Source organism: Loxodonta africana, chromosome 4, assembly GCF_030014295.1.
Source record: "Loxodonta africana isolate mLoxAfr1 chromosome 4, mLoxAfr1.hap2, whole genome shotgun sequence".
Classification (NCBI taxonomy): domain Eukaryota; kingdom Metazoa; phylum Chordata; class Mammalia; order Proboscidea; family Elephantidae; genus Loxodonta; species Loxodonta africana.
The window spans coordinates 141,445,628-141,471,673 of NC_087345.1; the positions used below are offsets into that span (position 1 = coordinate 141,445,628).

At 45.2% G+C, this 26,046-nt stretch overlaps 1 protein-coding gene across 1 annotated transcript in view; it reads left to right on the forward strand.

The window, feature by feature from the left end:
* Positions 1–26,046, forward strand: part of CACNA1C (calcium voltage-gated channel subunit alpha1 C) — a 143,998-nt gene that overhangs the window by 80,848 nt on the left and 37,104 nt on the right. Inside the window, exons 19-21 of the mRNA XM_023548982.2 lie at positions 13,051–13,179; positions 17,437–17,502; positions 18,888–18,979. Coding sequence (XP_023404750.2) covers positions 13,051–13,179; positions 17,437–17,502; positions 18,888–18,979 — 287 coding nt within the window. The remainder of the gene's footprint in view (positions 1–13,050; positions 13,180–17,436; positions 17,503–18,887; positions 18,980–26,046) is intronic.

Below are 26,046 nucleotides of genomic sequence, written 5' to 3' on the forward strand. Positions count from 1 at the left end.
AGCTAATGGGCGGCAGATCTGGGGTTCAAATTCATTTTTGTGGGAGAATTGACTCTAGCATTTCCAGAAAGCCCGTTGGCCAAATCCCTACATCAGGCTGGCCTTGGCATGGCATTGCTGAGGGGGAGCAGTCAGAGACCCTTTCACTTACAGGAGGTGATATAATGCATCCCAGCAACATGGCTGACTAACTGGGACAGAGCTGTTTAACTTCTCTATGCCTGTTGATGTGGCTGATGCTTGGCCAGGGCAGCCCAGGATGCCCTTGGAGTGCTCAGATGGAAAGCAATCTGCACACCCAGGATCAATGGGCCTAATTAATGGGGCCCAGAAGAGAAGGGCAAAGGAAGTACAAAAAAGCAACCACTACCCTTGCCCACTTGACATCTGCAGCTTAAGAAAGAAATTAGAGGAGAAGGGACGTGAGGAGGAGGGAAGTGGCATGACGGGGCTGGAATGGGGCTCAGCTGCAGGAAGTGGCCAGGGAGGGGTAGGTTGGGCCTCTGAGCCCTGGCCCCAAACCTTCTTTACCTCAAGTTCCTGAAGTCAGCTCTACCTCGTCACCTTAGATTGACAGGCACAACTTCCAGTCCCGGCCCCTTAAGTAATATATGGATCCTGCTCTGGCTTCAAGTCTTGGAAGGATGGAGAAAGGCAGTCCTGAGTCATAGAGAGAGCTGTTTGCTGCACATCCACCCCCTCAGAGTTGAGTCAGAGAACCAGCCACATAGCTCCAATCTTCCCTCCCATTCCCCAACCCACAGTGCTTACATGGGGCAGCAGGCCCTGCTCCATATGAATCTGTCTCTATGGCCCAAACCACCCCACCCTGTTCCTTGCCATAGCAGAGAAGGGCCAGAACAGGCCTGAGGAAGGGAAGACCGAATGGACCCCCACACACAGCTGTGAGGAGGGGTGAAGGTGGACAGATGCTGTCAGAAAGTGGGTTCTTCCAAGAATGTTAGCTGGATGCAACTTTGGAAACCATCTAGACCAAGCCTTCATTTGTTTGTTCCAGACACATGTGCTGAGCCCCCACTGTGTGACAGAGCCTGGGGATATATAAATTACATAGATGGGGACACGGGAGGCCAGAGGCAGGGAACTACTTGTTTATTCTCACAGAACTTTTTAAAGAACAAGACCAACCCAGAACCCTAGCCCCTGTGTGTTTAAATAGTATAAAACCAAAAAACCAAACCTGTTGCCGTCGAATCGATTCCTAGTCAAGCAACTGTACAGGATAGAGTAGAACTGCCCCATAGGGCTTCCAAGGGGAGACTGGAGGATTCGAACTGCCTGCCTTTTGGTTAGCAGCCATAGCTCTTAACCACTGTGCCACCAGGGCTTCTTAAATAGTATCCAGCCCATAAGCTGGCTCAAATGGGCGGTATTGCCAGAGATTTTCTAGATGACAGTAGTCTGTGGCCTAAGCTGGTTCCCGTTGTTAGTTGCCATTGAGTTAGCCCCTTGTTCATGGCGACCCTATGCACAGTAGAACGAAAAACTGCGTGGTCCTGTTCTGTCTTCATAGTTACTTGCAGATTGCACCATTGTGATTCATAGGGTTTTCACTGGCTGTTTTTCCAAAGCAGATCGCCAGGTCTTTCTTCCTAGTCTGTCTTAGTCTGGAAGCTTTGCTGAAACATGTTCAGCATCATAGCAACATAAAAGCCTCCACTGACAGACAGGTTGTAGCTGCTTGTGAGGGGTGCATTGGCTGGGAATTAAACCCAGGTCTCTTGCATGGAAAGCAAGATTTCTACCAATGAACCACCAAGTCCTCACAGTAGAAAGATTAAATCAAGTTTGATGGTCTCAGGACAAGCTGGGTAGAAAACACCTATCCTTGACATCTCCATTTTCCATTGCTGGACCCCTCCTGCTCTTGCCCATGGGGATCCCTGCCACCTTCTTCCCAATTTCAGCACCATCCCTCTCCCCACCACCACCAAAACTAGTGCTACCAAGGTGTCTTATTTCAAAACAAAGTGATACCAATACACTAATTCATACTAAGGGGGTAGTAATGCATTAAGCTATCTCTCCAAAGAATAATTTTACTTCGAAGGCAGTGCTTAACCTAAAGAGTGAATATAGATAACATTAGATATACTCAGTCTTTAGGTTGAGCATTACCTTCTCTTTAGAAGTCAGGTTAGAGACTTCAGGAACCTAACATCCGAGTGATGAAGGTATTTTTGTTACAGTACCTCCCCACCCTCCACCCGTATAGTTGTTCTACTGAGGTAATTTTTTTCTCTGCTTAGAAATAAAGCTGGCTCTTGAGAGGCTTGGCAGAGCCATATTTATTACTGGGAGTGAGACAAGCCATCTGGCCATCAGCAGTCCATTTGGAAATGGAGGGGCCAGAAACCCCTTAGGCCTCTCTAGAGTGAGGCTTGCCATGTAGCCAGGAGGCAGGGAGCACCGTGAGGTCAGACGTGGTAGAACAGAGAGATGGGCCTGATAGAGGGGCCTGGTACAACAAGTTTTCCCAAAAGCTTCTGCCTTGAGAAGTGTCCTGTGGGTTTGACCTGAAAGTCCATGGGAACTTGGTTTTTACGGGCATCCTGATTTGAGTTCTTAATTCAACTGATTAGATTTCCTTGAGTGTTCTGACAGCTGCAACATGCCAAGGCCCCCCCTTGCCCTCTGCCTTCTGACCACGGTTGCTTCACTTTTTGTTTTCCTCTAGGTTTCTTTCATCTTCTTCCCTTATTCTCATCTTTTGGACCCACATACAACCCTCTCCCTTGGCCCCGCTGCAGTATTCTGTCCCCTAAAGTAAGAAGTGTGGAAGAAAGCTGTCATGACCCACCCCTTGGTTTGGCCAGACAGCAATCTGTGTGCTCACCAGTGTCTACTACTGTAGTTCTTATGGGCTGAGCAAGCTGCCGCTGAGCTATTTGCCAGAGAGCCTCCAAAGCAAAGGGACTTAGAAGGTTCCATGGCCTAGTGGAGAAGGTGAGAAGAGCTATACCTCGGGCAAGCTCTGACATACCCACAATGTCTGTTACATCCATTTGCTCTCATATTTACTGCTCCTACCCTGATAATCACCTGTCTTTGTTCAGTTTGTTTGTTGTTTGTCCTGTAAGTGTCCTTCTCTCACTCTTTCTCCCTCTCCCTTTTCTCCCTCACATTCCCCCTCCTCACTCTCTCCCTTTCTTTGTCTTTCTGAGTTCTCTCTCTCTCACTGTTTCTCACTCTCACTGTCCCTCTCTCCCTTTCTCTGTCCTTCTGAGCACTCTATTTCTCTGTCTCATATGCTATTATTTGATGTCATTAACACTGTTGACAAGCTGGTTTCATTCATTTATTCTTCATAGGTTTGTTCATTTGTTTGTTTGAATGATTAGATACTGACTGTCCTTCCCAGGGGAAGATAAAACTACCCTGGCAGTTTTGTAGTCAGTCTTGTTTAGCCTGTTTCTGGCAGGTAGTAGCACCTGAGGGCCATCATATTGCAGGTGAATAACATAGTGATTCCTGAGGCTTAAGCTGATTCCAGCCACATGAGCTGGCCACTGGGTAGGTAACAATACAGCTAGTCAGAACAGTCAGTCTTCCACAGTTTACACAAAAAGACGGGAAGGGCCAGGGAGAGTCAGGAACCTCTAACCTCCATGCTCCAGGTATCTCTATCAGTCCCCTTTGGGTCCAAGGACCACCTCCAAGGGGGATTCTGAAGGGGCATTCCAACTGCGTGCTTATAACTACAAAGATACAAGAAAGGCCTTTCCCCTTCTAGCTAGAATTTCACTTTGGAGAAACAGATGAAACCAATGGCTTTCCAATATGCGGGTGGGAGGAGTTGTTCTTTCTACTCTCCACCTTCCATCTTTTGGTTTTACCTTGACTTGTTCCCTGCCGTCTACTGTCCAGTCCTTTTCCCTCCCTCATAATTTCCCTTGTTTTCCTCCTCCCCGGACTCATTTCCATTTCTCCATTCACACCAGGACCAAAATGGGCAGTCTACTTAAAAATTCCATTTGACTACCTGTATGTCCTTCATTTGCCTCTAGATCTGTCTATAGGCCCTTGACATATACCCTCAGCTACTTTACATCACAGTTGACTGGTGCTTATTTAAACTTTGCATATCTCTTTGCAAGTAGCCTCTTTGTTCAACTTTAGAAGGCTTACAGTTTACAATGTGCTTTATTTCACACCTTAAAATTCTTCTCCCTGCTACCATCTCCAGAGGCTCTGAGATTCAGCATCTCCTGATTCCTCCATATCTATAGGGCCACTCTTTAGTTCCTGGCATTTCTCCTGGTTTAAAAAAAAAAAAAAGCAGATAAAAGGATAGTAAGGACACTTTCCCTTAACCTACATTTGACACCAATTTCATGGCCAGGTGTCAAATGTTTCTAGAAGCTCCTGACTCCTGCCATTCCCAGTTCTCTCTACAAGCCTGATAGCTGCCTCCTAACCTAGATTAACTCTGGTGTCTCACCAACAAAGCCCCAACTCCTCACTCTTCTGCCGCACCGTGACAGCTATCCTGACTTGCAGATCAAGTCAAAGTGAGATTCATGACAATGGCAGCAGAGAAGCAGAGCTTGGTGATTGGGCAATTGCCGGTTGGACCCAGACCTTCAGGTGATTTGGAATGGAATTTATCTTAGATTAATCCTCTAAGTTCTGGACAAGTGATTTCAGAAAAAAGAACCACCAAAATAGGGGTCTGTAGCACATACTCCATGTCACTGCTTTGTCCACTGTTTCAGAGGAACATGGAATTCAGTGACCTCAATATTAGGGACAGTGTCTCAATGGCTACTATTGGGATTGGGCAACTCTATTCTATAGGGCCTATTCATGGCCCAGCCAAGAGCCAGCCTTGCCTGGAGGAAATCAGAAGGTACTCTGCACCTTTCAATGTTCACATGTAAGGAAGGGTACAATAATGGGTTATGATCCTTTCAGAGTGCTCTCTAACCAATTTGGTTGAGTAGTCCAGCCTAGATATCTACTATCCAGCCCCTAAATTCCTAGTAACCTGACCCTTCTAAAAAAAAATATGCTAAAATTAAACTCTCCATTTTTATATGGTTAGAAGCTATTTTTCAAATACCTTTTAGTTGTTCAGAGAGACAATGTAAGATAGCCATTGGGAGACACATCCCACTGATTACTCACATCCATCCTCTTGGGAAAATCCCCTGTACCTAGGAGAACCCTTTCTCTTCTGGCCTCTAGTATTCCAAGTTTCATCCCTCAGCATCCTAACTAAAAACCAAAAAAAATCAAACCCATTTGCTGTCAAGTTGATTCTGAGTCGTAGAGACCCTATAGGACAGAGAAGAACTGCTCCATAGGTTTCGAACTACTGATCTTTTGGTTAGCAGCAGAGCTCTTAACCACTGTGCCACAAGGGCTTCATCCTAAGTATGGCCTGGATAAAGTTGCCCAATGAAAAGAAATAGTGAGTATATTCTAGAAATAAAGACTTCATCCACTGAGATGATACTTCTAATTTGACCCTGAACTTAGTTCAGAAAGATAGTTTTCCCAGAGAATGTCTTTTATCCTCTGCCCAGTGCTACTCCTATCGTCATTCCCAGTTATACCAAAATAAGGTCACTTTTTTTTTTTTTTTTTCATAGGTGTATTGAAGTAAGTAATTTGGTTTTCTTTTTCATTTGCCCTTAACCTGTTATCTGGAACCACTAGCCAGGACTCTTTCTGAAAATGCCCTACCTCGGTCTCAGATGTAGAGTAATAATCTCCTGTCATTGATACCAATTGATGAACAAATTAATTGTCCCAGTATCTTGAAACCCTTGAAAATTACTAGCTTATTAGAAAACAAAAATGAAAGAATTGACTGCTCAAAAATGTACACTATAGCTACATTAGTGAAGATGGCACCATACTAAAACTCAGCCAGAATGTTCAGATTAGCTGAGTGGCCCTGTTGGCTCACCATAGAAGGGTTATGTAGGAAGACTCTCCAGGCCCATGGGGCATCAGTCTTCAAGGAATCTTACTACCTCTTTATTCCGCAGGAAGACCTTAACTTAAGGGAATAGGTAGCAAGTCTGGGAAAGGGCCAGAGATTGATGGCACAAATACTCCAGACTACCAACTAATTCTAAATTTAGATCAAAAAGTAGAGCTGGGGCAAAGTGGTTTCCCAAGGGACTGTACTAGCTTTGAGTGGCAAGCAACACAAACATGGTCTCTGGGCTAAAGGTGCTTAGCCTGGAACACCAGAGATGCCCAATCCCAACTGGTTCAGTCTCCCCTCCTAGCTCACCAGGTGATTCCACTTACTGCTGGGTGAGGTTCGTCAAAGACTTGAATGACTACATGGGGTCCTTAGAGGTCTACCAGTGTATCAGGAGACCACAGGTTCTCTGAGGGCAAGGCTTTTCGCTTATATTTCTTCCTATTGTTCTCACATAAAAATCACTCAGTGATTGCTTTTTTTTGTTTTAATTTTATTACTCACATGTTAGTACCATTTACCCCAGATCAAGTGGTTATTTATTTTTGAGGCCATGGATCTTGTAAACATAGTTCCTCACATAAGAACAGCTTGTGTGAGCTGTTAATAGGCAACACTGCTCCAGTAAGTCAGAAGTGTCCTCTGACCAGTATGGCTTAAGGCCTAAGAAAAAATTAATTAGTGAGTCTCCCAATTCTCCCATAGTGAGACTCTTTGGAGAGCTATTGTTACCTGGACTATAGAACCCATCGTACGGATAACAAAAAGCCCCCACCTTCCCTCTGTCCACTGCTCTCATAGCTCCTCCTGATTTCTTCTTGTCTCCTGTTATACAGACATGTCATAAAGATTATTCAATTAATACATGTTATTAAAATAATAAAATATGATCAAGATAGTTAGAATAGACCTATAGCTAAATTTTGAGGTAAATCTGATTTAAATTGTTGAGATCTTAAATGGGAGCCGAAAAGGCTAAAAAGCAGCAAGACAAAAGGCAGCTAAAACAAATGTTTAAGAATTGCAAATAAGGGTTCAAAATGTTTTAGAGGTAAAATAAATAGCTTAATTTTTTAAATGACTAAGCTTTATTTCAAGGTCTCTAGGTGGCACAAATGGTTTGCATTGGACTGCTAACCTAAAGTTTGGCAGTTCAAACCCATCCAGCGGTACTGCAGAAGAAAAGGCCTGATATCTGCCTTTGAAAGATTACAGTCAAGAAAACCCTATAGAGAAGTCAGAGCAACTGGATTAAATCAAAAGCTAAGAAGCTTCCTGAACATAACCAAACATTTGAAGGACAGAGTAGCAGGGACAGGGGTCTGGGGACCATGTTTTCGGGGAACATCTAGGTCAATTGGCATAACAAAGTTTATTAAGAAAATGTTCTGCATCCCACTTTGGTGAATGGTGTCTAGGCTCTTAAAAGCTTGCGAGCGGCCATCTAAGATGCATCAGTTGGTCCCAAACCACCTGGAGCAAAGGAGAATGAAGAACACCAAAGACACAAGGAAAATATTAGCCCAAGAGATAAATGGGCCACATAAACCAGAGACTCCATCAGCCTGAGACCTGAACTAGATGGTGCCTAGCTACCAATGACCGCCCTGACAGGGGACACAATAGAGAGTCCCTGACGGAGTGGGAGAAAAGTGGGGTGCAGAACTCAAATTCACGTAAAAAGATCAGACTTATTGGTCTGACTGAGACTAGAGGAACCCCATAAGACATGGTCCCTGGGCTCTCTGTTAACCTAGAACTAAAACCATCGCCAAAGCCAACTCTTCAGACAAAGATTAGACTGGACTATAAAACATAAAATAACACTCGTGAAGAGTGTGCTTCTTAGTTTAAGTAGATACACAAGACTAAATGCGCAGCTCCTGCCCGGAGGCGAAATGAGAAGGCAAAAAGCGACAGGAGCTGGTTGAATGAACACGGGAAATCCAGGGTGGAAAGGGAGAGTATGTTGTCACATTATAGGGAGAATAACTAGGGTCCCATAACAATATATGTATAAATTTTTGTATGAGAGACTAACTTGAGCTGTAAACTTTCACCTAAAGCACAATAAAAAATAAGAAAACCGTATAGAACAGTTCTACTCTGTAACACATGGGGTCACCATGAGTCGGGATCGACTCAACAGCAACTAATAGCATCAACAAGGGTTACTTCACCCGAACTAGGTGACCTGGGTGGGTTCTCTGAATTGTCTCCACTTTTGGTCTTATTCAGAATGGGGTCAACCCAGAAGACCTTCCAGCATTTGCCCAGTTCAGATGAGTAATGGGCAGCTTTAGTAGTTTTCTGGGTGGATCCAAAGTAGTGGAACAGTGGCCCAAGCCTTCTGGGAACTCTGCCTAATACTCTGGCATTTGAGTGGTATAGATTTACCTCCCTCTGACCCTCACACTCCCTCCCCATGGATGCCCTAGAAACAGAACTTCTTACCCAGCAACATAGGAGCACATACATTGGCCAGCCTGCGAGGGGAGGTGGATGCCTGAGGTCTGTCTAGGCCTAACCATCATGGTGACCATCACACCCCATTGGAAAAGTGGTTTCAGAGATTTGACAAATTCTTGTGTGTGTGTGTGTGCATGTGTGTTTCTATGTTTTACCTCAGCCTGCTAGCCAAATTTGATGACCCCCACACCGTCCCCACAAGTGGACTGACCTGGCAGCTGGTAATCCTCATGAAGCAGAAACCAAGATCTGTTGTGTAGATGACCGAGAGGCATCCCTTTCCTTCTATTCCCTTTCCTCGCCCTATATCTCCTCTACCACCATTCCCAAAAAAGGACATCCTACCAATTTGCTATGGGGAAAAAAAAATGGCTTTACTGAGAAATCTGTTACCAAAAAAGTATTTTCAGTCTGCAAGTAAATGTCTAGTTGTGCACATTTCCATCCTTCAAAAATTCCCTTACACGTTTTCCTTGTTGTACTTTAAAAACAGAAACACAAGAGCAACCACCTGAAAGTGGAGGGTAAAAGCAAGCTGTAACCTCCTAGAAAGAGTTAACATCTCAGATGGTCAAGATAAGTCAGGGGCTGAATTCTTTGTGCTTACAAGCCATGGATACAGCATCAAGGAAGTAGGGAGAGAGTTGACACTGAGGTACTCAACTGAGGCCAGTTCCCTCAGGTTTTACCCCAAAATAAACATTTTCTTAAGATGTTAATAATAATATCCTAAAATGTGGATTTTCAAGGTGAAAAAAAAAAAAAACCCACACTCATTATTTCATGCCAATGGCCAAGGTTCTCCATACCTGTAGAATAACAGCTAAGAAGGGACATCTACCTGAGCCTAATCCTTGAGGAGTAGCCCCTGCTGTGGAGGTGGTTGAGGGCTGTCTCTTCAGATCCTCTTTAGTGATAACTAGAATTCCATCTTGCCTAAACCTAAGGGGCCATTGCCTTTGAGCTCCTTTACTTACATATACGTGGGCAAGGATAGGCACTGGGAAGAGGCAATGCCTTTCTCATTATGCTGGCACTGCCTGGGGTAAGCTAAAGAGAAAGCCCTCAAAGGTTATCTCAGGACACATGGTTAACAAAAATTTAAAAAGCCTCCATCCACAAAATCCAGAAGACCTCATCTACTCATCTGTGGGTATGAGTTACTGAATTTGTGGCCAGAGACAGTTACAGGTAGGAGAATGCCTCATGGGTCCTTGCTAGACATGGGACCCAGCTACACGGAGCTAACACTCATGGGGATGCCCTGGAGCCTGCCAGGCCTATGCTTTTGTATTTCTTTCACTTGTTTCCTTTTGCCCTCTCCTGCCACTGTGTTGCTCCTGTGTTAACCAAGACCTAGAATACCAGGCATCTTCGTTGGAGACTCATTACAGCTTATCTCTATCTGCCTTTCTTTAAAGCCAGCTGAACATACCCAATGCTCTCCCTCTATGGTAAGACCAACCCTCCAGACCACGCTCTCAGCTTCTGTGACTCCCTCTCAACACCACCCACTCTTACCCACCCCAGCTCCAAGAGTCTCTCAGAGCCCAGTGTACCTCCTGCTGCATGTAGCCACCATGTCTGTTATGTGCTTTGCCTGCCTGGTCTTTTGTGAGCCGTGAAAACGCTGTTTGTGTAATGGTGTTCTTTTACCTCCCTGAGCTTTCCTTTGGGTGATTATTCACTGTGATCCTGACTGTCTAATAAGCCACTGGGAGAGAATTGGACCCAAGGGTCACTTCCTGTTAAACATCTGGGGACTTTACTGGCTAAAGTCTTAAACCTTAATCTGATTCAGGAAATTTGTAGAAGGCACCTATGAGAGCCATGGGAAAGACCTCTAGGACAGGAGGAAAGACAGAGAAGATCTAGCCTGGAGGGGGAAAGGCAAACGGACAACTTCCTAATAATCATGAAGTATCTATGACTACTAGCTCCACTTGGACTCTGAGTTGAAGCCCACAGTAAAAGGTTGAAGCTGGGATTTGTTACTGAGGGAGTAATAGAATTTCTAGTCACTCCGACCATTTTGCACTTAATTTTCCTAAATTCATTAAAATTAGGCTAAACCCACTCCTCTGCAGTAGGCTAGAAGCAGAAAAGGGGACTGAATTGCTTACTTAGTTCAACCATTCCTAATATAGGAGTCTATGAACTGCTTTGGCTAAAGTGACAGAGATGCCACTCAGAGTGACCTTGGAGCCTCCTTGGGACCACCTCCTCCAAAAGGATTCTGTCACATACTTCAAAATAGGGCCACGTGTGTGTTTATAAAAGGACCAGTGGATTGATTCCTTGAGTCCCCAAAATCAGCCAACTGGGGATAAGATTGAGTCAGTTGGTGGTATTCCCCAAAGCAGCCATCCCAGCCTTGTTGAAAGGCTGAACTCTAGAATATTCTATCACTCTTCACAGGGACAGCCACTTGGACCGGCTTCTTCATTGCCTTGTCATTTAGTTTATCAGAGGAAACTGTCGTGTCCAAACAGAAATATGTTCATTCTCCTTCTAGAGTAGCATTGGGAGATTGTGACTGAAGTGGGTTCTGAACACCAGAGTAGAATTCAAACTGCAAGCTTTATTTTTATTTTTTACTCATCAGATCCAGACGCCCCAGTGGCACCCACTTCTCAAACTCTTGACACTTGCAGGTGAAGTTCCCCACTTAAGCTTGTTTTTTCCTTTTTCCTCCTTTCCCAAATATGGTGGAACTGACAGCTGAGTTCTAAAACCCTAGGCCTCCTCTGCCTGCTCTGCTGAGGGAACACAACCTCCTTTTCAAGGAGAGAAAATAGAATTTCAAGTAGGTACACAGGTGCTAGCAATGCGGACATTAAGGGCATCAAAGGCTTCAAAATACACAGGCAGCGCCAGCCCAGGGGCAGGGCAAGGATTGCTGCCTGCAGCTCATGGCCTGGCCCGCCAGCAGCCGGCTTCACAGGCCCCAAACACTCAGAAGTCTGTCCCCTACCTTGAGGAAAGCAGGGTCTCTAGGAGGAGCTGCGGCAGCTCTAGTTTTGAAATAGAAGAAATATTTTGAATCTTTGATCTGCACAGTCTGAAGACTGCAAGACCCTTCAGGCCTGGTTTCTGTGCGGCCTCCCAGGGCGGAGGGTGGGCATGCTGGTATGTAGCGGCTGCCTCTGCATTTTCCTGCACCCTGTGGGCTGCCCGCTCTGAATAGCAGTGACTAAGCAGCCTCTGGAATCGTGTGGCCACATCAGTGGTGGTCACAGGAGACCTGGGGCTCAAATAGGAGGACCTGTGGGAGTCCACAGGGGCATTGGTGCCCCTGGCATCCTTGGGGGTGCCAGCAAGGCATGGATATAGTCAGGGAGAATTTGACCCGGAGATAATTGACAATAAAGCAAGAAGAGAAGTGAAGCGAGTGAGGGGAGAGGAGAGGGCTACACCAGGATCCCAGTGACAACCCCAACTCCCTTCCTGCCTGAGGGAGGCATGGAATGGGGCCAGTAACAGGAAACTCAAAGGGTCCATTCTCTCCCAGTGCTGACAGCGGGAGGGGTTGGGGCAGGGCAGGGGTGAGCTGCACTAGTTCTTGGGGAGGGGTACTGCCTGTCCAGCCGGGTGTGACAGGAAGAGGGTCTCATTTCTGGAGGCACAAGATGACAGGGGCAGCCTGTCCTGACCCCTGACCAGAGAAGTGCCCAGACCCCCAGGTTCTCCTGGGTCCAACCAGCTGAAGGTGAGCCTTTGACCAGCAGACCCCCAGCAGCCTAGGCGTTAGATTCCCACTTCAGTTTGTCTCAGCCTCTTTTCCACTTCCCTCTGCCCCTTCCCCTCCAGGGCTCCGCTGAGGGAGATGACCTGCCCTGAACAGGACCCCTTGGTCCTCATATTCCAGGGCCAGGAGTTGTCTAGGGCTCAGACACTCTCCCCAGCACTAAGCAACACCTCTACTCTCCCAGCCCCTTCCCACAAGGCAAGTATGGGGCAGAGACTATGTGAGCTAGAAGGGAGTGACACAGAGAAGTGCTGGGGTCCCAAGCAGCCAGGGCATGAGATCCCTCCAGTGGGCAGCCAACATGGACCCCCCGAAATCTCTGCCCACTCTGCCTACCAGGATCCCCAGTGGAATCATCCCTAAGGCTGCAGCAATGGAGGGCCATCTACTCGCCTAGCTTACCAGAGAGCCAGGTCCTACTGGGCTCAGGAGCCCCAGCAAAGCCAGGCATGGGAGGAGCTGGGGCTACCTCCTCAGCATCAGGGCCTGCTTGTGCAGAGGACAGCTGGCTGTGGGGCTAGATTTCAAAACATATTGAAGTTCCTTTGGAATCTTCAGTTGTTCCACCCAGGGGGTTAAGAACTAGGAGCGAAGGGGAAGAGGGGAGAATAGGAAAATCGGGCCACGGACTTAGGGGCCTGGGCACAGCTTGGCTCTGCAAAGACCATGGGGCTGGATTTTTTACCTAGAAAAGATGGACAGCCGACCTCCCATGTGTGGGCCAGGAGAGAGAGTCTAGTGCAGCTAACTCCCACCCTAACCTGCCCCCTCTCCAACCAAGGGCTGCATTTCTCAGAGCAGGGCCCACCCCATTCTTGCCTAAACCTCTCTGTTGCCATCTTAACTACTACCTCCTATTGCCAATGGATTCCAGAACGCAGAAGAGAACTCCCGCATCTCCATCACCTTCTTCCGCCTCTTCCGGGTCATGCGCCTGGTTAAGCTGTTGAGCCGTGGCGAGGGTATCCGGACCCTGCTGTGGACCTTCATCAAGTCCTTCCAGGTAGCCTGCGCCACCTCCCTACTCTTAGCACAGCCTGAAGGAGGAGCACCTCCTTACCTCCCAGGAAGTAGGGGTGAACAAGGGGCTCCAGTCTAGCTTCCACCTGGTGCTCCTGAACCATGTGGGATGCAATACAGTAGGGGAATCGATACCACTCTAGGATTCAGACGACCTGGGGCCAGTCCTTACTCTGGCCACTTACTAGCCACGTGGTGGCAACTCTGCTTCTCTGGGCTCTGCTTTCCTCATTTCTAAAATGAGAGGGCTAGACTAGGTTTGTGGTATTCAAAAGCATGCTCCTGGAGCCCCAGACTTCCCCAAAGTCGGGCAGAGAAGGAGGGAATATGAGGGGGAGGCAGAAATGGTTCTGCTCTCCTTGCTCATTTGTGTATTTCTCTGCAAGACTTTACTGAACAAAGGAATCCTGTGGTATGGAACACACACAGAAATCACAGAGAGTTACTCTTCCTGATAATCTCATAACCTCTACAGCCCTTTCAATTCTAACATTTTTAGCAGCTGGCTGTCACCATCCCCCAGTGAGCATTTCAGCCATGTCTGCAGACTGTACCTGTCTGTATACTTCCCCCTGCTCTCGGGGACCCTGGTGTCACTCCGCTAGAGGGGAGAGCGCCCTCTCATAGGGGCACAGGGTTGCCTAACTACATAATTAATTCTCTTTTCTCAGCCATAGTTTTCTATCTGTGAAAACAAAACAATTATTGCCCTTGGCCAGCTCTGAGGAGTGTTATGTAAGTCTGAAGTTAAAAAGCAGCAAAGCTCCGTTAGCTCACTTGGACTCCTGGAAGATAAGTGGTATAACCAAAAAAACCCAAACCCTTGGCCATCGAGTCGATTCTGATTCATAGCGACCCTATAGGACAGAGTAGAACTGCCCCATACGATTTCCGAGGCTGTAAATCTTTACAGAAGCAGACTGCCACATCTTTCTCCCGTGGAGCGGCTGGCGGATTTGAACCACCGACCTTTTGTTTAGCAGCCGAGCATTTAACCACCGCATCACCAGGGCTGGAAAACCAAACCCATTGCTGTCAAGTCGATTCCAACTCATAGTGACCCTGTAGGGCAGAGTAAAACTGCCTCAGGAGCTGAAGAAACTTCTAAGAAGAAACTGGCTTCTAGCTTCCTGGCCTGATGCTAAGGGCAGGCTTCTCTCCTCCCATGGAAGTACCACTGTCAGACTTCCTGAGATAAAGATACTCTCCAGCACCGGAGAGTAGCCTTCCATGTCCACTGCCCTGGCCAGTGTGCCACATGGCTGTAGTCGCAGTCATAGGAAAGAGGCCCTGCCAGTCGGGGGGCTCCTGACAGCTTCAGAGTCCCATTCCAAAGGATGCCCCTCCATGCAGTGCCTCCCTGGGAGTTGTCACTGAGGCTCTTTAAATCTTTACTGGACCAGCCACCAAGGGCTCTGGGTTCTAGTCCAGCCTTACCCCGACACCCCACCTGGCTACACTCCCTATAACCAGTCCTCAGACTGGGCCCAGCCGATTCCCAACCAAATGGTGACCTTTCAGAAGGTCTGGCTCCCATGCTCTCCCTGCTCTGAGCCCTCCAGAATCCCCTCCCATGAGGCTTCTACCATCCATGGTTGACTTCCAGGTCAGAAAGGACGACGATGCACTGTTATTCTGACTGTACTGCCTGTCCTGTGAGACCTTTCCCACTCCTAGACAGGGAAACTCTCCCATGAGTCCCTTCTCAGGAGTTCTGCTCTCTGTGCAGGTGGTGGGTGCTGCAAGCAGAAAGAAGATGCCACCCACACCCTCAAGGAGCTTACAGTTTAAATGAATGATCCAGATATACATAACCCAGTAACCCAGTGCTGTCCAGTCAATTCTGACTCATAGCGACCCTACAGGACAGAGTAGAACTGCCCCACAGAGTTTCCAAGGAGCGCCTGGCAGATTCGAACTGCCGACCCTTTGGTTAGCAGCCGTAGCACTTAACTACTACGCCAACACACACCCAAAACCATCCTCCCCTCCCAAGAATCCGTGTAACAAAAGATTTAAAACATGCCAATATGTATCTGGTTGTAGCAAAGGAAATAAATACCAACCTAATTTCAGAAGAAAGAAAATGGAAGTATATTTGCCACACGTCTCTAGGCCTCATCCTATCATCTAAGTTAAATGCTCTGCCCTCTAACACACACACACACAGTCTCACCCCCTGAGACAAACCAGTGAGCCCAGAAGTCCTCCCTCCTTAGCCAGCATGATGTGGGCATGGGGGTTGGGTGAGAGGGCCTCCTTCACCCACCTCATCCCTCTTCAGGTCACCAGCCCTCACACCCGCTCTGGCCAGGGTTTGTGGACCCTCAGGGAAGAGGAGGCCCAGGAGACTGTGAGAGGAAGCAGTGCCTCCCTGAGAAGCAGCCTGCCTTTCCCTCCCTAGCATCTGTGTCTGGGATGGAATTGAACAATCTTATAACCAGCAGGTGCCTCCGGGTCCAAACAGTGTGGCCCATTTACGCTTGAGGAGTGGGATATCATGGGCTCCCCAAGCCCATAGTACACCCTCCCCAAAACCCACATGTTCATTCCATCATTTACTAGATTTCTCCTCAACCCTCCACCAGCCCTGCCTGCCTTCCCCTGAGACCTTCGGTCCATGCCTGTCTCGGCCCCAAGGGCTCTCTGGGGAGCCTGAAACCATCAGCCCTGGTGGGAGCAGGACTCAGGGCGCCAGGGCTCTGAAGGAAAATACAGGCCCCCAACATACCCATCACCCATCATACCCATCTCTGGGGTTACTGGAAGGAACATGCTTGAATTTGGGGTGGGAGTTCCAACCGAACCAAAAAAGCTTCTCTGTGATCTAGCAGTGCCATCTAGTGGGAGGTTGACAAAGCATTTTCTGAGGAGGCAGCGAGCTTCAATCTCCTTCATCCAAGACGCCATCATTCCATAATCACTGTTGAGTCCCTGCAATGCCACTCTGCAGGAGAAGCGGCGGAGGCTCTAGAAAACTAAATTGTTTAAGCTGCCCAACAGGTGGTACTGAATGAGTAAAACGTAGGGAACCCAACTATGTGCAAGACGCTGCGCTGAGCACTTCATGTACCTTAAATTGTTTAAACCGCACAATCCCCCAAGAGGTAGTTGTTATTATTCCCATTTTTCATACCAGGGAAAACTGAGGCTCAGAGAGATTAAGTTATGTGCCCAAGTTCCTATAGCTAGAAAGCGGCAAAATTGGATTTAAGCCCATGAGTTTTTTCTTTTAAGTTTTTTCTTATGAAATGTTTTTAGTACAGTTGTAATACCTTCTAGTTACAGGTACTGAAACAACATAAAGCTGTTTAAGAAAGGGGTGGTAACCTGCCTCCACCCCAGTCCACCGAGAGGTAGCCGCTATTAGCTTCATATGTACTCTTCCATGTATTTCTGCTGGCTCAAACAATATATTGTCAAAAACCTGAATGCACAGAGAAACACCAAAAAATTAGTGTAACAGGATATATTTATTGTGAGTAGATATGATTCGAATCGGACAGCGTCAACTGTAACTCAGCCCAACTAATTGGGAAGGTGCTCAGAAGAGGGGATAGTGAAAACGGGTTAAACAGGTCATTGTTAATTTCTCAGGAGATGGAGTCACAACACATGCAGGGTTCCAGGTTGATTGGAGAAACAGAGTCACTAAGGACAAGCCATATGTTTTCCAGTCACACCCTGGGGTTCTCGCTCCTCAAAACTGGCTCCACATAGATAATTCTCTAAAAGAGCCCAATGCCTAAGGCCAAACGCTCCGCTTAGCTGCTTATTAAGCTGTTGGTTGACTGGAAGGTGACTTTAGGAAAACGGTCCCTTAAAGGCTGAAGGTTCAAAAGGACACCTAAGGGCAGATTGCCTGAGTGGGTCACCCAACTCCATGGACCCAGAAATCTGGACTCCAGGAGAATTAAAACTGCCTTCTCAATATACTGGTAGTCATTCTTCTTACTGAAGTGGTATCACATTCCACTGGTTACTCTGCAGCCTGCTTTTCTCAGGGGATTAAAACCAAGCTAACATGAAAAGTGAGTGCCTATTTCTCAGGCCCTTCCCCAGGTGCCCAGGACTTCTGTGGGACTCTTGGAAATGGTTCCCCTCTCCCCAACAAGCCAGGCAGCAACCAATGGCTGCAGAGAGGGAGGACAGGGAGCTTCCTGGGAAGGGACTCCACCTCAGCAGGCAGCCTGCTCCCGGAAGGCCTCATGGCCTCACGGCAGCCTGTGCTTCCTTCCAGGCTTTGCCCTACGTGGCTCTCTTGATCGTGATGCTGTTCTTCATCTACGCTGTGATTGGAATGCAGGTAGGAAGAGCTGTCCCATGCCTCAGCTGCTCCTTTGCCTCATACTTTGTCTCTTCCCAGCTCCCTGCCCCCTCCTCCACTAGCTCTTGCTTCTGGTTGTCCCTCTTTCCCTCCACCTCCTCTGCCTTCTGAGGCCAAAAAAGTCACAGGAAAAGGAGCTTCCTCCTACATGGATGCCTTGGAGGCAGCAGGGTCAAAGGCCAAGTGCAGGATACAGGAGCTCAAGAGCTCCTCCCCCCATGGCCTCAGCCTGGGTTCTGCTCCAGGTAGGGGAAACACTCCCAAATTATGCAGCAGGCCTCAGGAGAGACACAGATCCTTCTGAGGTAACGTCATCAGGGTATGCTGAAAAGTATCCCCATCTTGTCCAGGCCTCCGGATGGGCCTGAGAACTACCCCCAACACCATGTCCTTCAGGAGAAGCTAAGGACCAAGAGGAAGGAAGGAGGGAGGAAGTGGAGAGAGGAGAGGGAGGGAGGGGAAAAGAAGGGATAAGCAGGGAAAGGGAAGGGAAGGGAAAAGAGAAAAGGTAAGGAAGAGAGGGAAGAGGGAAGGAAGGGAGGGAAAAAGGAAGGAAAATTCTGTTCCCATTACACAAAAAGCAGCAGTCTCCAGGGGCCTTACCTCACCAGGCCCACTGTGCCTTCTACCCAAGCCCAGAGCTCTTCAACCTCCCTTCAGGGCTCCAGCTGAGCTCCACATGGAAACCGCCCCCCCGCCCCAATCCAGCACTCCACACTAACAGGGAGCTTTTCCTCACAGTGCCTTAAGATTCCCCTGTGTGCTCCATTGCAGAAAGGCCCAAAGGTTCACAGAGCAAAGCCCTTTGAGATTAAAAGAGCAACCTAGCCACCTGATAAGGGGTGGCAGCTTCTAAGATAAATGTAGCTTTAAAAGGCTGGGGGAAGTAGGAGGCCTCTGATTTCCGAGATGAATTAGCCTTGCTAAAGTGTAAGATCTCTCATTCCATATCACCCAAAATTCAAGAGCTAAATTTGGAAGAGTGCTGGGGATGCAGAGCTAAAATGGCGAAGAAAAGAAGGCCCACGAGTCCTTCTCATTGGTGAGAGGCCCAATCTGAGTGCCCACCCACTCTCAGCCTCCAGCTCCCATGGGGCCACAGTGACTTTTCCTGAGGGCCCGTGAGACTCTTCTTACGCTTTTCTGTTGTGGAGAATTGGGATGTGAGGCCCAACAGGGCAGTCGGTGCCTGCCCCCCACATTGCACTGCCAGGTGACCTCATATCAAGTGACTTTATCCAACTTATGCACAGCCGTCCTGCTCCAGGGTCAGCTGTGACCTCTGAAGAGACCATTGAACAATGGGTGGGAATGGGGAACCTCTCTGCCCAGGACCCACCAAAGACCTCTTCTCTCTCTCCTAGGTATTTGGAAAAATTGCCCTGAATGATACCACAGAGATCAACCGGAACAACAACTTTCAGACCTTCCCTCAAGCTGTGCTGCTCCTCTTCAGGTGGGTCTCTGAGGACACAGGTGCACACATACACATCTGCACGATGCACGTCTAGATGTAGAACGAGAGGGACTCTTGTCCAGGGAGCAGGCAGGGAGAGAACTGGTGCTGGATCCGCCTCCCCTGACTAGGGAGCCAAGAGTTTCATTATTACTTATATTAACTTTCCATTGAGCAACCCACTGGGCACTGGCATACCTGCTGATAACCCTCCAAAACCATGAGGGGACCAAAAGTAAAGTACTGAAATCGCCCTTGCTGCGAATCTGAACAAGCTTAAATCCAAGCCTGCAACATACTCGCTTTGTGACCTTGAGCAAGACCACCGACTTCTTGGAACCGCTCTTCCTGATACAATCAGTACAGGTATAGATCACGTAGTGTGTCTGCCACTTGCTTGTTGGGTGGGTATATCCACGTGCACTTAATTTCATCCTCATTTAAACCAAAGGTCTACAGCCTGGAGAGATCGACAAAGGTACATTTGAGCCTTCATACCTTTTGGAAGGCCACCTGCCTGCACAACAGCTCGTGAAGGGGATGTTTCTCATGCCTGCTCTGCCTCTCCTTTCTAGATTATAACAATGCCCCTTGGTCTGCCTCTGGCTTCTGCTCACTTTCCTGCTCTCACAGCCTAGAACTCTGGGACCACCAAGTCCAGGGCTGGTAGATAACAACTATTTATGCCAACCCTAGACCAGACGATTTTTAACGTCTGTTCTAGCTAATGTATTCTACATATACTGGGCCCTTTTCCATTGCCTGAGGCCCCTTTCCAGAGGGTCCAGGGACCTTCTCTATCAGTCACCCCCACCTTCACCATGCTCTACAGAACCCTTTCCCCACACCCAAGTCAGCCCATTATAGCTCAAAATGTATTGTATCAAAATGGTGTGACATCACCACCTCCCTCAGAGCATAAGCCCTCAGAAGGCAAGGGCCATTATAACCTGCTATGTAACAACGCTTTACCCCATTTAAATATGGAATTTGCACACAGCAGAATGAGCACATGGCTCTGTCTCCTCTCCTTACCTAAAGTCCTTGATAATATAAAATACCTTTAAAAAGAACAAACCCATAACAGTGCTACCACTAAAAAAGAAAAAAGAAACCCACTGCCACCAAGTGCTAGGGGGAAAAAAAAACATACAAGAGTGCTGTAAAAAAAATAAACAAGGATGGGAAGCGGGGCCAAGATGGCGGACTAGGTGGATGCTACCGCGGATCCCTCTTGCAACAAAGACTCGGAAAAACAAGTGAATCGATCATATACATAACAATCTACGAACTCTGAACAAAAAACACAGACTTAGAGACGGAGAACGAATAAATACGGGCAGACAGCAATCGCTTTCAGAACTAGGAGCCAGCGTACCAGGCGGCTCCATTAACATCCGAATACCCTGAGCCAGAGGGAGAATTCAGATAGGGATCTGACTGCATTTTTTTTTAGCTGATTACCTGGAAAATTTAGTTTCCCAGTGATGGCTCAGAGACAGAAGTCCATATCAAACCACATAAAGAAACAGACCATGACAACTTCTCCAACCCCCCAAACAAAAGAATCAAAATCTTTCCCAAATGAAGATACAATCCTGGAATTATCAGATACAGAATATAAAAAACTAATTTACAGAATGCTTAAAGATATCACAAATGAAATTAGGATAACTGCAGAAAAAGCCAAGGAACACACTGATAAAACTGTTGAAGAACTCAAAAAGATTATTCAAGAACATAGTGGAAAAATTAATAAGTTGCAAGAATCCATAGAGAGACAGCATGTAGAAATCCAAAAGATTAACAATAAAATTACAGAATTAGACAATGCAATAGAAAGTCAGAGGAGCAGACTCGAGCAATTAGAATGTAGACTGGGACTTCTGGAGGACCAGGGAATCAACACCAACATAGCTGAAAAAAAATCAGATAAAAGAATTTAAAAAAATGAAGAAACCCTAAGAATCATGTGGGACTCTATCAAGAAGGATAACTTGCGAGTGATTGGAGTCCCAGAACAGGCAGGGGGGGACAGAAAACACAGAGAAAATAGTTGAAGAACTCCTGACACAAAACTTCCCTGACATCATGAAAGACGAAAGGATATCTATCCAAGATGCTCATCGAACCCCATTTAAGATTGATCCAAAAAGAAAAACACCAAGACATATTATCATCAAACTTGCCAAAACCAAAGACAAACAGAAAATTTTAAAAGCAGCCAGGGAGAAAAGAAAGGTTTCCTTCAAGGGAGAATCAATAAGAATAAGTTCAGACTACTCAGCAGAAACTATGCAGGCAAGAAGGGAATGGAACGACGTATACAGAGCACTGAAGGAGAAAAACTGCCAGCCAAGGATCATATATCCAGCAAAACTCTCTCTGAAATATGAAGGAGAAATTAAGATATTTACAGATAAACACAAGTTTAGAGAATTTGCAAAAACTAAACCAAGACTGCAAGAAATGCTAAAGGAGATTGTTTGGCCTGATGACCAATAATATCAGGTACCAGCACAATACAAGGTCACAAAACAGAACGTCCTGATATCAACGCAACTCAAATAGGGAAAGCACAAAAACAAACAAATTAAGATTAATTCTAATAAATAAATAAATAAACAAAATAATACACATAACAGGAAATCATGGAAATCAATAGATAAACGATCACAATAATCAAAAAGAGGGACTAAATACAGGAGGCATTGAACTGCCAGATGGAGAGTGATACAAGGTGATACAGAACGATACAAGTTAGGTTTTTACTTAGAAAAATAGGGGTAAATAATAAGGTAACCACAAAAAGGAATATCAATTCCATAACTCAAGAAAAAAGCCAAGAAAAACGTAACGACTCAACAAACATAAAGTTAAACATTATGAAAATGAGGATCTCACAATCTACTAAGAAAAACGCCTCAGCACAAAAAAGTATGTGGAAAAATGAAATGGCCAACAACACAAATGAAAAGGCATCAAAATGACAGCACTAAAAACTTATTTATCTATAATTATGCTGAATGTAAATGGACTAAATGCACCAATAAAGAGACAGAGAGTCACGGACTGGATAAAGAAACACGATCCATCTACATGCTGCCTACAAGAGACACACCTTAGACTTAGAGACACAAACAAACTAAAACTCAAAGGATGGAAAAATATATATCAAGCAAATAATAAGCAAAAAAGAAGAGGAGTAGCAATATTAATTTCTGACAAAATAGACTTTAGACTTAAATCCGCCACAAAGGATAAAGAAGGACACTATATAATGATAAAAGGGACAATTGATCAGGAAGACATAACCATATTAAATATTTACGCACCCAATGACAGGGCTGCAAGATACATAAATCAAATTTTAACAGAATTGAAAAGTGAGATAGACACCTCCACATTTATAGTAGGAGACTTCAATACACCACTTTCGGAGAAGGACAGGACATCCAGTAAGAAGCTCAATAGAGACACGGAAGACCTACTTACAACAATCAACCAACTTGACCTCATAGACTTATACAGAACTCTCCACCCAACTGCTGCAAAGTATACTTTTTTTTCTAGCGCACATGGAACATTCTCTAGAATAGACCACATATTAGGTCATAAAACAAACCTTTGCAGAGTCCAAAACATCGAAATATTACAAAGCATCTTCTCAGACCACAAGGCAATGAAGCTTGAAATCAATGAAGCTAGAAATCAATAGCTTCTCAGACCACAAGGCAATGAAGCTAGAAATCAATAGACCCTCCTGAAAAAAGACTGGGTTATAGAAGACATCAAGGAGGGAATAAGGAAATTCATAGAATGCAACGAGAATGAAAATACTTCCTATCAAAACCTCTGGGACACAGCAAAAGCAGTGCTGAGGCCAATTTATATCGATAAATGCACTCATACAAAAAGAAGAAAGAGCCAAAATCAGAGAACTGTCCCTACAACTTGAACAAATAGAAAGTGAGCAACAAAAGAACCCATCAGGCACCAGAAGAAAACAAATAATAAAAATTAGAGCTGAACTAAATGAAGTAGAGAACAGAAAAACAATTGAAAGAATTAACAAAGCCAAAAGCTGGTTCTTTGAAAAAATTAACAAAATTGATAAACCATTGGCTAGACTGACTAAAGAAAAACAGGAAAGGAAACAAATAACCCGAATAAGAAACGAGAAGGACCACATCACAACAGAACCAAATGAAATTAAAAGAATCATTTCAGATTACTACGTAAAATTGTACTCTAACAAATTTGAAAACCTAGAAGAAATGGATAAATTCTTGGAAAATTACTACCTACCTAAACTAACACATTCAGAAGTAGAACAACTAAATAGACCCATAACAAAAAAAGAGATTGAAACGGTAATCAAAAACCTTCCAACAAAAAAAAGTCCTGGCCCAGACGGCTTCACTGCAGAGTTCTACCAAACCTTCAGAGAAGACCTAACACCACTACTACTGAAGGTATTTCAAAGCATAGAAAAAGACGGAATACCACCCAACTCATTCTATGAAGCTACCATCTCCCTGATACCAAAACCAGGTAAAGACATTACAAAAAAAGAAAATTTTAGACCTATATCCCTCATGAACATAGATGCAAAAATCCTCAACAAAATTCTAGCCAATAGAATCCAAAAACACATCAAAAAAATAATTCACCCTGATCAAGTGGGATTTATACCAGGTATGCAAGGCTGCTTTAATATCAGAAAAACCATTAATGTAATCCATCACATAAATAAAACAAAAGATAAAAACCACATGATCTTATCAATAGATGCAGAAAAGGCATTTGACAAAGTTCAACACCCATTTATGATAAAAACTCTTACCAAAATAGGAATTGGAGGAAAATTCCTCAACATAATAAAGGGCATCTATGCAAAGCCAACAGCCAGTATCACTCTAAATGGAGAGAACCTGAAAGCATTTCCCTTGAGAACGGGAACCAGACAAGGATGCCCTTTATCACCGCTCTTATTCAACATCGTACTTGAAGTCCTAGCCAGGGCAATTAGGCTAGACAAAGAAATAAAGGGTATCCAGATCGGCAAGGAGGAAGTAAAGCTATCACTATTTGTAGATGACATGATCGTATACATGGAAAACCCTAAGGAATCCTCCAGAAAACTACTGAAACTAATAGAAGAGTTTGGCAGAGTCTCAGGTTATAAAATAAACATACAAAAATCACTTGGATTCCTCTACATCAACAAAAAGAACACCGAAGAGGAAATAACCAAATCAATACCATTCACAGTAGCCCCCATGAAGATAAAATACTTAGGAATAAATCTTACCAAGGATGTAAAAGACCTATACAAAGAAAACTATAAAACTCTGCTACAAGAAATTCAAAAGGACATACTTAAGGGGAAAAACATACCCTGCTCATGGATAGGAAGACTTAACATAGTAAAAACGTCTATTCTACCAAAAGCCATCTATACATATAACGCACTTCCAATCCAAATACCAATGTCATATTTTAAGGGGATAGAGAAACAAATCACTAATTTCATATGGAAGGGAAAGAACCCCCAGATAAGCAAAGCATTACTGAAAAAGAAGAAGAAAGTGGGAGGCCTCACCTTACCTGATTTCAGAACCTATTATACAGCTACAGTAGTCAAAACAGCCTGGTACTGGTATAACAACAGGCACATAGACCAATGGAACAGAATTGAGAATCCAGATATAAATCCATCCATGTATGAGCAGCTGATATTTGACAAAGGACCAGTGTCAGTCAATTGGGGAAATGATAGTCTTTTTAACAAATGGTGCTGGCATAACTGGATATCCATTTGCAAAAGAATGAAACAGGACCCATACCTCACACCATGCACAAAAACTAACTCCAAGTGGATCAAAGACCTAAACATAAAGACTAAAACGATAAAGATCATGGAAGAAAAAATAGGGACAACCCTAGGAGCCCTAATACAGGGCATAAACAGAATACAAAACATTACCAAAAATGATGAAGAGAAACCAGATAACTGGGAGCTCCTAAAAATCAAACACCTATGCTCATCTAAAGACTTCACCAAAAGAGTAAAAAGACCACCTACAGACTGGGAAAGAATATTCAGCTATGACATCTCAGACCAGCGCCTGATCTCTAAAATCTACATGATTCTGTCAAAACTCAACCACAAAAAGACAAACAACCCAATCAAGAAGTGGGCAAAGGATATGAACACACATTTCACTAAAGAAGATATTCAGGCAGCCAACAGATACATGAGAAAATGCTCCCGATCATTAGCCATTAGAGAAATCCAAATTAAAACTACGATGAGATTCCATCTCACACCAACTAGACTGGCATTAATCCAAAAAACACAAAATAATAAATGTTGGAGAGGCTGCAGAGAGATTGGAACTCTCATACACTGCTGGTGGGATTGTAAAATGGTACAACCACTTTGGAAATCCATCTGGCGTTATCTTAAACAGTTAGAAATAGAACTACCATACAACCCAGAAATCCCACTCCTCGGAATATACCCTAAAGATACAAGAGCCTTCACACAAACAGATATATGCACACCCATGTTTATTGTAGCTCTGTTTACAATAGCAAAAAGCTGGAAGCAACCAAGATGTCCGTCAACGGACGAATGGGTAAATAAATTGTGGTATATCCACACAATGGAATACTACGCATCAATAAAGAACAGTGACGAATCTCTGAAACATTTCATAACATGGAGGAATCTGGAAGGCATTATGCTGAGCGAAATGAGTCAGAGGCAAAAGGACAAATATTGTATAAGACCACTATTATAAGATCTTGAGAAATAGAAAAAACGGAGAAGAACACATACTTTTGTGGTTACAAAGGGGGAAGGGAGGGAGGGAGGGAGAGGGTTTTTTATTGATCAATCAGTAGATAAGAACTGCTTTGGGTGAAGGGAAAGACAACACTCAATAGAAGGAAGGTCAGCCTAATTGGACCGGACTAAAAGCAAAGAGGTTTCCGGGATAAAATGAAAGCTTCAAAGGTCAGCGGAGCAGGGGCTGGGGTCTGGGGAACATGGTTTGAGG